The following is a 12,183-nucleotide window of genomic DNA, read 5'->3' on the forward strand; positions in this document are numbered from 1 at the left end:
TCTGGCCTTTTCCTTTGGTTTTGGAGACATTTACCACCTTTTGCAGTGGAATCTTTATTTTTTATTAATAACTCTTAAACAAAGAGAAGGAATTGTAATCTTGTCTCTTAACACATGACAGTATAGTAATAATAATAATTCTTCGTCTGTCTTTATGTAACTATGTTTCTAGGAAATCATCATCAAAGCTGTAGCTGATACCTAACAAAACAGTTTATATTCAAGGGATTGTTTGCTTTGTAAGATGACTCATCATCTCTTCTAAACCTTTAATAGTGATGAGGTTTGAGTTTTTTTTAATTCCATGCTTTCTCTCTCACATGGGAATAATCTGTATCTTTAGCCATAACTACATTAAACCTGGATTCATGTAATTCAGTCTTGTGACCAAATCACAACAGATTGTAAAACTTGTTTTCATATAACTCTGAGGATTCATACATTTCATAAGTTTTGCAAAATTTTTAAACTTGATCCATTTCAATATCTGAGTTCTAGTGAAAGTTGTCACCTATTCACTCACAGTAAAATAAATTGGTATATATGTGGGTATCAATAGGTATGTGCACACACATGTGCACAGCTGTCCACATGTCATACATAAAGGTGTGTTATTCACCTGATTTCAGTGGTCAGGTTCTTCTGCTAAGGGTGGTGAGGCTTCCTGTGAACACACCCTTATTTGTATGAGTGTCCTGAGCAAGCAGCTCCAACGTTGTTTTGTTTGGATGAAAACAAGAGCAGGACATCAATGCCCTAGAATTTCAACCAGCCCTCATTTTCCCTTTCAGTTTGGGAGGTTTGGGATCATCAGGCTTTGCTTTGAGAGATGCCTTTCTGTCAGTGAGGAATGTGGGTACAGAGTCTGTGTTAAGACCAGTTAATTCTCCGTCAAGAAACAAGGTAAAAAGAATAGGGGAGAGAGATAGGAACTGAGGGCCAAAACTGTCCGGTGTAGATTTCAGTAACACTTCATATATCTGTGGGATGTTCTTATGTGTTGCATTTAAGACTGTACATTTTATCATTTATGTGACAGAGGGTTTTTTTTATATCTGTTGAAGACCTTGTGAGATACTTCTAATGCATTCGAATTAAAAAAAAAAAATATTTTGTGATTTTCATTTTCTGAGGCTTTATGCAAATGTTCAGTGGAAGTGTTATATCCAGAAAAGAGTTTATCAGAATTTCATGTTAAGCGAGTTACTGACAATTTTTAGTTTGCTTGGGAACAGTGTCAAAGCACAGTCCTATTTTACCAAGGGGTTTGCAAGATCAGTTTTTTGGCTGAATCAGTCTGTGTGGTGTTCTACAGAATATTACTCTAACAGCCGGTTGATCATGGGTCGCAAAAATACATGTATGGGATATTTGGTTTAGTAGAGTGCTGTACTGGGAATTGTCAAACAAAAAGCTTATTGTAAATGAGCAGATGAGAGACTGTAGCGCAGCTTTCGTTTAGTTAAGGTTTTAGCTTTGGCTTCTCTCACAGGTTCTCCCATTTAGTATGAAAGAAATTGGCATGGTATACTGGAAAAGTACAAGGAGATTTAATTAGTGGATGTATTGGGATTACCCTGAGCTGCTATTGCATTGTGGTTTTTAGGTTTTCAAATACTCTTTAAGATTGATGTAAAAGCCCAGTGTAAATTTTATAGTCACATAAATGCCTGAGATTTCTGAAAGGTACCATGCATTCCCCAAAACATTTCAGCTGAGAAATGCTTCTTATTTTCCAAAGACACACAAGCACATTTAACATGTAGTGAGCATTTCTGTGAGTACAGAAGAACTCCTACACACTGAATCAGTCTTTAAGTAAGCATTTTAAATTGTAGTGGCAACCATGTATAGATGTGTGCCAGTTAAGTACAGAAATACAAACATCAAAAGCATCAGGATCATTTATCCTGTTGCAAATCCTGCCATTTATTCTAATGGTTGCTTTAAAAGTTGTATCAGCTGTCCAATAAGTAAATAACATTCTCAGAGAAAAAACATGGTCTATTGTTTGGAAGTTCTTGAAAAAATTAGTGTGGTGTCCAAGGATATTTGCCAGAAGTAAAATTTTAGATAGTTACATGAGTTAGGAGGAAAAATGAGTTCTTAAAGTTATTGCAAGCCTGTTTATGTTTTAGTCCTAATTTATTAGATATCAAAAGAGTCTTTTGTCTATTTTCCTGTAAATTGTGTGATGCCTGGTAATGGTATCACTTTCCCATATCCCATGGAACTTGAACTTTAAAGAAAAAAAAAATTCTATATAATGTTGTGTAAAAAAAAGGGCCCAAAAATGCCCCTCTCTAAACTAAACAAAATAAACTTAAAAAAAAAAACAAAAACAAAAACAAAAAAAACAGATAAAGGTTTTTTCTCTGATGGTTTTGCAAATAAATTTTTTGGTGAGTGTACAGGCAGGGTATTTTTGTGTAATTAGATTCTGCCTATTATTTGATAAGAAAATGTTAAAACCCACATATGTGAATTGAATTTGGATTCTAATATAAGGGGAAAGAAACGATACTGCACTTGCTGAAAAGTAATTTGAGTCCCTTAGGAAAAAACAAAACAAAACAAATGATTGTAGAAATGTTTTTAGATATTTTTTTTTCCAATTTCTAGCCCCATGCAAATTTCTACTATGGACTTTGTTATTATTGAACATACATAAAAGCATTTTTCTGGGTTTATTTAATGTGCAAGGATGAAGATCACTTATTCTACATTTAGCCATTATCTGTGTCAAAATTATTCTTCTCTTGTATATGTTTTGTATCTTCATATGTTAAAGGCAGTGTGCAATAGATGACCCTAGTACATAATTGAGTTGTAAATAATTTTTTAAAAGAGAATAATTTTATATTGTTTATGCTTACACAACATAAATAAGGCTAGTGAGTTTTGGTAGTTTAATTTTCTTTGTCAGCTATTTCAAAAATTAGGTCTGTATTTTAAATGCATATTTTGAAAATCATATGACAAAAAGTATATATATATACATGGCTGAGCTTCTGTTCACAGAAATGTGAAAAAAGGATTGGATAAAACTGTTAACTGAAAACTATAAGCAGTCTGACACTTTAATTCATACACTAGAGAGCCTAAAAGCTCTTAAAATGACAGAAATTTCACCAGTGTTAGTGATTTGTAGGTTTATTTTTACTGTACAGGTTGGTCATGTAGCTGGCAGTTTTTCTTTTGCATAATACTTGTAAATTATTGTACTCTGGTATCTGAGTGAAAAGCTATTACAGCTGTGAAGGAATATGACAACATTGCTTCAAAAATATTAAGACAATTCAAAACTATAGGTGTACAATTTCTCCACATTTTTTAACTTTTACCTTGTTTTGCGCACGTGACTATCAAAGCAAATGTGCAATTTCAAACTTTAACTCTGTGTGAGATGTGTTTTTGCACAATTTTGTTTTTTCATGGGACAGTGATTTCTGCTGCTGCATCCTATTTTCTGCATACTGAAACGTAGCCTGTTTGGTCAGAAGTGTTACATACGGCATATTTTTATTATGCAGCACCTTCTAAAATACCACAGATTGCAAAACACCCTTTAGTCTCTTAACGTCAAGTGTACCGAAATTCCTGTTTAGCACGGAGTGTTTTCCATTCAAGTGTTTTGACAGGAGCCATCCCTGCTGAGCGCTCTCTGAATGAGGCTCGGTGGCCGGCCCGTCACCCGATCCGTGTTTTGTTTCCGTGTGTTGTCTGCAGAGCAGGAGAACACTTGCATTAGCTGCATTGATCAGCCCACCTCGCATCTCATCGTTTAGGAGACAATTAATACTACCTTGTAAAGGCTCCCCAGAGCATTTCCTTGGAGCTGGATTGCTTTACACAGAAACCACAGGCGATGTTTGCAAAAGGGGAGGGAGCCAAATAGGAAAAAGAAAAAAGGCATTAAGAAAGCTTGGTCTAGGAACCAAGTTTCATTGGCTGTGGTGACTTTCACTTGGGTCAGTCAAACTCCCTTTTCTGAGAGAGTGTTTGGCAAAGAAAATTAGCTTTTTTTTAAGCTTCAATATTTTGAAGATGATTTGTTGAAAAGATACTGTAAGAGGTCACAAAAATATTTTGAAAAGCTTCCTCTTGAGAAATATGCATTTGTTTTACAACTTGCAGTTATGAGTGTGAGCATTCAAATTTATATTAAGGATTAATAATCTGACATATTTTGAAATATTGGTTGACATGTTTTAATTCTAATTTTAAAAAGTAATCTTTTGATAGACAAATAAAATGTGTGTTTATTATTCTGTCTTTTTTGCTGTAGTGCTTCTACCAGTGTTGAATTTCAGTATTGCCTGATACTTAAGATAAAAATAAAATTCTAACTATATGTGAATATGTTATCTTAAGAGCAGGCAAGGCTCTTAGTGTGCTTCTTCGTCTTTAGGTAATAAAATATTTAATATTAGAGATCATCCACAGAAGCAGGTGAAGAGCATCAACTAATAAAACCCAGATTTTTTCTTGGAAATTCCTGAGGTTACCATACTGTTCTCTGTTAAAATGTATGTTGCACTTCTGTAGGGAGCATATCTTAAGATGATAAAAGCTGATTATCATAACATAAAATTGATAGGAAGGGAATTTATGGAGAAGGTTGCATACCACTCTGGTATATTAATCTATGTGATTCCATGCAGGTTGTACAGTGGAAATGAGGCCAACCAACATGTGGTGAATTTCAGAAATTGTTGTAAATTTATTAGTATTTGCCACATCATTAGATTGTCATTTTCATTTTCTTAGGTAGAGTGAATGAATTTTATGTGATAAAATATGTATTTGTGACCTTATATCAATACTGTTTACTAGGAGTATATAAATGAAACATATTATTTTATTTATTTTTGTGCTAATTCCATGGCTCAGATTTGTTATTTTGCTCCCTCTCTCCATAGTCTTGAAGCAAAATATGCACTGACATTGAATAGAGATATATATATCTTTGCAATGAAATCAGTATTATGGTATTACTATATTTTTAGGAATACACCAGTATCTTGATAATTCATTTTATAATTGTCTTCGGTTAGTAGAACTGTTCTACCAGTATTTGAAGACAACAGTGAGGTGATGAATATAAAAAAATTGTATATGTTGGAAATGTAAAGAATATGTTTTTGAAAGTACGGATTATGTGAAATTTTAAGGCAGTTTTACTTGAGTTTGTAGGTTGTCTTATGTTGGTATTCCTGCAGAATGAAATTGGAAACTACAATATTCCTTTTTAAGTTGGTTTTGAGGGGTTTGGGGAATTTTTTTCAACTCCTGTCAGATCCTGTTTTTCAAGCCAAAACTGATTTTCTGGAACCTATTTAAGTGTTTTGATATGTGGAATACAGAACATGGATTGTTTCAGTGAAGTATCATACTCTTACCCTTAGGATTGGTACTGGGAGGTTTTATATTTGTTTAGTGAAGATGTATCAAACTGTAACCCCTGTAATGTAAAATACCCCTCGTTTGCTATACAGTAAAGCCATATAAAATCATCTAAAACCAGTCTCATCACAAAAAAAAAAAAAAATCGAGGAAGTATTTTTCCACAGTTCTGCATCCATCTTCAGGCATCCTGTAGATGATTTTAAATAAGGAATTGATAGATAAAAACTGATGTGGATTTTTTGTCGCACAAACAGAACAATTTCATTTTGGAAGAAGGTTATGAGTATTCTGACTGATGTTATCCAGGCTGACTTGGAAAGTTAGTGATTGTGGAATCTACACCAATAGTTGTTTAAAATGCCTTCACATCATCAGTATGTTATCTTTCAGAAATCTCTCATTTGTACCTTTAGGGAGGTATTGCTCATTGGTTTTGCAGCATTGCCTTTGAGTGCCATCTTTGTGCCCTAATTGAAGCAGTTTGTGGGACCTTGAAGAATCCACACCATTCAGATGACTTTTGGTATTTGCAGGTACTACGGAGCGGGTGTGTCTGATCCAGGGAACAGTTGAAGCACTAAATGCAGTTCATGGCTTCATTGCAGAGAAGATTCGAGAAATGCCTCAGAATGTGGCCAAGACAGAGCCTGTCAGCATCCTACAGCCTCAGACCACTGTTAATCCAGACCGCATCAAACAAGTGAGTTTTTGCTTGGGAATAGAGAGTCACAGCATCTCCTTAGAAGTCTTAAAGCTTTAGTGCTGGAAGGGGTAAACAAAATATGTTCTTTAAGAAAATGTTGGTTTAGGTTTTATTAACTTGCTGGTACTTTTTTTTCCTTGTACTTACATGTTCTATGTTTCTCAGCAGTTCTTTTAGACAGTGTTTTATAAATTCCAATGCCATGCTCTAATGTGTTTTTTTCATAAACTTTTCTTTACTGTATAGACCTCCAGGTCTTAGTTAAAGATTGCTGAATTTTAGTCTTAAATGGTGAACCCTATGTAAATCTTAAGTGTTACTAAAAATCACAGATTAACTGAATGTTCTTTATGTTTATGTATATAAATAAAAAAAAAAAAAGGTAACTTCTTTTTTTTTAGACCCTAAATTAGATAATTTAAAGTCTTGCCTATAAGAAGTTTAAAGCATAAGGATAATTCACTTGGGAAGTTTTTTAAAATTTCATTTTATGTTATTTTTGAACATCTTTTTGCCTATTTTTTACTGACTTCTACTACTCAAAATCTTTGAGTACTGCAAAAACTATTTGCAAGGTATTATTGCCCTAGTTCTTTATTCTTTGATTTTCCATACAAATTTTAGTTTTAAAAATTTTGCTCTGTAAGGAGAATGGGAAATATGCATCATACAGGATTTAAAGTTATTTTCCATTGCATTGAATAAGAAAAGAATGAAGAAAGAAATTAGTGAACATTAGTAAAATTTTGTCTTGTCTCTCTATCCTGTAGAGGAAAGATTTTAGATATTCATCTATCCTATTTGGGGAAAGATTGTTTTGTCCTTCCACACTAGTAAGGTTCAATTTCCTATAGTTTGGTAACCGTGTGCTATTATTTTACTTCGTATACAGAAACATACACAGAATGCTTATATAAAGATGTTTTTGAGCAGGATGAGTTTGCAACAGACTGCTTTAGATGGATGAAACTATGCATAAACCATTTATAGGATTTCTAATATTGACTACTATGTTTTTTTTTTCTGTATGTGATAATTTTGCATACAAATTACTCTAGATAATGTATAAGAAAATACTAAAAGGAAAGCCCCAATTTTTCAAGATTAGTTTCTCAATTATTAGACGTGAAAATGATTATACCTGAAAGAGAGAGAAAGATCTGAAATTGATCTATATTTTGAGTGGCTTTTCTGCTGATAAAAGATTGGATTTTATGCCAATATTTCTTAATCCACTGGGAAATTAGTGTTCTGTATTGCAATAAAAAGTGTTTTTCCCCTTTTGAAATGAAATGAAGCTAGTTTTTTAGGTAAGTCAGTAAGATCCTGAGAAACTACAGAGCTCTTTAGTACAATGCCGAAATAATTACTCTCTTGTGTCTGAAGCTGATATATCTTGTTGTCCACACTATTTCTTCAGAAAATGTATTTGCAAAGTTGTTGAGGTTGTTTTTCCTTTATTTTGGGGGCTTGTTTTTTGGTTGGTTGGTTTGCTTTGGTTGTTTCTTTACTTGATGCTTTTTTTTTTTCTTTTTTCAATTTTTAATTTTTTTCCTCTTTTTTGAAAGTTTGTTTGGTTTGGGGTTTGTTGGTTTGAAATGTTGAGTTCAATTAAATTCTGGAGGGATGGATTAGTGAATGCCGTCACTGCTAATGAAGTTAAGACAGACTAAAGTACAATGTATACATACTAGCTTTGCATCTTAAAATATAAATATATTACTTGTATACATACAGGTGTATAGTATAACGTCAAATATTTGGGGATATGCATATGCATATGTTAAAAAATTTTAACCACAATGATTTTTTTTTAAATTATTTTTTAATGAGGCAATATCTGTTTGTGATAAATTAATGCACTGTAAATATTAACTCAATCTAAAATTGACTCAAACCTAAAATCCATTATTTTTACCAAGAGATTAAATAGTTAGCTTAGTTCTAAGGTAGAATTTGGAGTGAATTAATCTGTCCTTCAGTGTCAGAGTATGCTGTCCCTTAATGGATGATATAAGACCTTGATTTAAAAATTTGGGAGAATAATATTTTATAAAAGGTTCCTGTGATTTAGAGCGCCAGTGTTCTTATTTTCTTGAGAGCACAAATATGACAATTTTATTAAAATTATTAGTAAAATTTTTAATACTAGTTATTTTGAATTTTTTTAATAAGTCTTATTATTTATAATTTCTTCTTTTATGCAAAATTTTACATGGTTCCTTTTGTCTTAGAATGTTGCCCAAGAACACTAGCACACAAAGTATTACATTGCAGATTGAAGAAAATTTAAAGTTACCTAAAATAAAACATTTGACCTTCATTTAGAAGCTCTGAAAATGTTTCAGTCAAAAAGAAGATGTAGTTTTCTCCCCATGAATAAAGATACCAGTGGTTGAAGTCTTGCAAAGCCACTCATGTCTGTATGAGCATGCAGCTCTCATTTCTCTGTTAGAATTTCTCTGTCTTGGGCTGCTTTATCAACACTCACCCTAGGGAAGGGAGCTAAGAAAGAAAATTTCTGGTTTTAGATTCAATGAAAAAAGGCAGTAGGTAAAGCCTTTGCTGACTACTTGAACTTCAGCACTGTCTGTCTTCTGGAACGGCACAGGACACAGAGAGGCTGACTCTGGCCTGGCATTTCTCCTTACTAATGGAAATCACTATCTGAACATTCTGTCCCTTTAACTTCAGCTTTTTCCACTGCAGAAGATTTAAAACAAATCTGTGTGCTTCCTTTTGAGCTTTCTCTAGTTTGTTTTTTGTCTCTTCTAATTCTTTGGACTTATCAGTGGATACCAGGGAGTTCTCTCCTCCAAGTAGGTCTGATAGATGTTTAATTTGCAAATGTTTATATCTCTTTTATCTACACAACACAGACAATCTCTGTGGATGTCAGTCATGTGCTATTTCTTTAAGTATCACTGAACAATAATGAACAGGTTCCTATGCCCTTTTTCTTTCCAGAAACTGATATGAGCATTTAGTCTCCTTTTTCTCTATTTGTTAATGAGTGTCATACAAACTCTTCCAAACCATATCATAACTCACAGGAACAAAAACATGTTTTCATAAGAGACCATGAGCCTGAGCTGTTTAGTCTTTGTAATCAGCATCCAAAGCTTTAAATTTTGCCTCTAAATTAATAGCAACTGTAACGAACAGTGGAAAAGGCTGCTTAAATTGGTTTTGTCACCTACTTCAGTGATTATTACAACTTTTTTGTAGGCTAGTTGAATTTTCCTTCCAGCTTTCTGTTGTAGCAGGTAGCAGATGTTGTAGCAGCCTGTCCAGGAAGCACTTGGAAACAGAGATGGCCATTGCCAAACTGTGCATTTTATGGAAGTAAAGAGGACCTATCTTAAAAATAACTGTTCTTCCAGCAGGAGTTTGCACTGTTTGGCCTTCTGAGATCCCTTCCTACCTGAATGATTCTTTGATTCTATGAAATGTTTAAGTCTTTTAAAACATAGAAAAGGATTTAGAATTTCCTCCTTGTAAATCTAGGGTAAAACTTTCTTGTATAGAACTTCCAATTGAAGCTTTTATTAGAACCAGTTTCACTTCAGCTTTTTCAGTAGATAATTACTGTCTCATGAGTTAAATTTCTGTTTATTAATCATGGTCCCAGTTATTTTATTCAAAATCTACAAAACTTATTGTCTGTACTCAGACTTGTAATTTCATTTTCCTCTATTGAAAACAACTGCTTTTACTCAAGAAATGTTGGTCAACAACAAAAAAGAAAACTTAATAGTTTTTAAATAAAACCTTTTTTCTTTCAAATGCTTATGTAGAACCTGAGTTTAATAATACACAGCTGAAAACATTGGCTTAAATGGAGGAGAGGATTGTTGGTTTGGATTATGAGTTCTTCAGACTATAAAGGCTCAGTAGATTTCATAGAATCATGGAATGGTTTTAGTTGGAAGGCAACGTAAAGATCATCTAGATCCACCCCCTGTGTCAGGAACACTAGACCAGGTTGCCTTATCCATTCTGGTTTTGAAGAGTTCCAAGTATGGATCAGCCACAGTTTCTCTGGTCAACTTCTTCTAGTGCCTCACCACCATCATAGTAAGGCTTCCCCCTAATATCTAATCTAGATCTACCTGTTTCCGTTTAAAAACCTCATCCCTTGTCCAGTCACAACTCTACCTGATAAAAAGTCTGTCCCAGTTTTTCCTATAGGCCCCTTTTCAGTGATGAAAGTCTGCTCTAAGGTCTCTAAGAAGCTTTCCTGTCTCCAGAATAAACAATGCCAATTCTCTCAGCCTGTCTTTTTAGGAGAGGTGCTCCAGTCACTGATCATCTTTGTGGTCCTGTTCTGGATCTTCTCCAACAGGACCATGTCTCTCCTGTCCTGAGAGCCCCAGAGGTGGATGCAGCACTGCAGGTGGAATCTTACTAGAGCAGAGGGGCAGAACCTCTTCTTATCCTCCTAGACACACTTCTGGGGCAGCCTAGGGTGCAGTTTGCTTTATGGCCTGCATGTGCACATTGCTGGATTGTATTCATTCTTAATTCACCAATATGCTCAGATTCTTCCTTCCTTAAGAAACTTTCATTGGTTTCTTAAAAAGCCTATCCCTTCTGAGAAGCCTTTCTTTTCTTAATCATGCATTGAAGAAAAAAGTCTATCACCTAGATGAATCTTAATAAACTGTAGAATATGAGAAAATTGAAGTTTTAATTTAAACAAAAAATAAGTAGCTTCATAGATCACAGTGTCATCTTTTCCTCTAGTTAAAAACTTCTCATAAACTTTTTTCACTTGTGAACAGAGGTGAAAAATCACACCAGTTATCATTCTGCAATGTATAATAAGATATGCAGGGGTCTTCACAAGTTACGAGAACAAAAAAAAGCTACTTAGTTCTATATGTTAAATCCAGTGGCAAAAGTTTAGTATTCCATAAAAATATGTGTACTTTATCCTGTCTCTCATGTGCTTAATTCTGCTGGCAGATCACTAGTTTTATTTTCTGTTTCATTTCAACAGTGTTGAATATGATCTCAATATTTATGAAAAACTTTGTGTATGAATGCAGTCAACTTTGTAGCTGTTAATTAACTGTGCTTCAAAAGTGGAATGAGAATGGAATATTTTGTTGAGGGATGAAGAGCAGCATTCAACTTCACATAAATTTTCAGTGGTGTTTTGGTTCTTCAAAAAATTCTTAAGTCCTCTCATACCTTCTGATGGCTTTGCAGTTTTGGTGTATTTTTCTGTATCCCAAAGTATCCCAGAATGAAGAGGTAACCTTCTCTTCTAGAAGGAATCTTAAACCTATGTCTTACAGGATTTCTCATGGCTGTGCCTAGTTACAAACTTCAGTTTACTGTTATTTTTATGTAACAGCACCAGATCTTGTAGTAGTTCTGTGTTACTATGACAAGTTTTGATGAAAGAGGTCTCATTATTTTTTGTCCCTTTTACTGCAATAGTAATTCTAAATTAAGGAAGAAGTTTTTCACAGAAAGAGTGGTCAAATACTGGAATCATCTGCCCAGGGAGGTGGTGGAGTCACCATCCCTGGATGTGTTTAAAAAAAGACTGGATGTGGTGCTTGGTGCCATAATCTAGTTGAGGTGTTAGAACATGGGTTGGACTCGATGATCTTAAAGGTCTCTTCCAACCTAGAAAAAATTCTGTGAAATTCTGTGAAAATTATTCCTTTCATCCAGAGTTAATCTGGTGATCTGAATGGAACCTGGTGGTTTGCTTCAAGCTTCTTATCCCATCTTGTCATTGACAAAACATGAGATAATCTTTCTTCATGATCATACTTTTTCCTTTCTCAAAGTCAGGTTCCCAAGAGTTCATAAATACAGATGAGTTGCTTCTTAGTCTTTTTGTATTTCCCTCTGTATTTTCCCCTATGCCCTGTCTCTTCTTCCACTCAAAAGCAAAACCAAATGCAAAGAGACTGACATGTAATCAAAATTTATTTTATTTTTTCTTTACAGAAATGAAAAGGTAGGAAGAAAATATAGTTGACTGAAGTCATCAAAATAGCTTTTTTACAGTCTGAATTATAAGCAAATTATTAATCCTTGATTATTTCTTT

The 12,183-nt window shown here is 34.0% G+C and overlaps 1 protein-coding gene across 3 annotated transcripts in view; it reads left to right on the forward strand.

Annotated features, from left to right (window-relative positions):
* The window catches only part of NOVA1 (NOVA alternative splicing regulator 1), a 141,134-nt gene that overhangs the window by 101,654 nt on the left and 27,297 nt on the right, over positions 1-12,183 (forward strand). For all 3 annotated transcript variants that reach the window (XM_068193011.1, XM_068193010.1, XM_068193012.1), the window contains one exon: positions 5,943-6,109. In XM_068193011.1, the coding sequence (XP_068049112.1) occupies positions 5,943-6,109 (167 nt within the window). The remainder of the gene's footprint in view (positions 1-5,942; positions 6,110-12,183) is intronic.

Source organism: Anomalospiza imberbis, chromosome 6, assembly GCF_031753505.1.
Source record: "Anomalospiza imberbis isolate Cuckoo-Finch-1a 21T00152 chromosome 6, ASM3175350v1, whole genome shotgun sequence".
In the NCBI taxonomy this organism is placed as follows: domain Eukaryota; kingdom Metazoa; phylum Chordata; class Aves; order Passeriformes; family Viduidae; genus Anomalospiza; species Anomalospiza imberbis.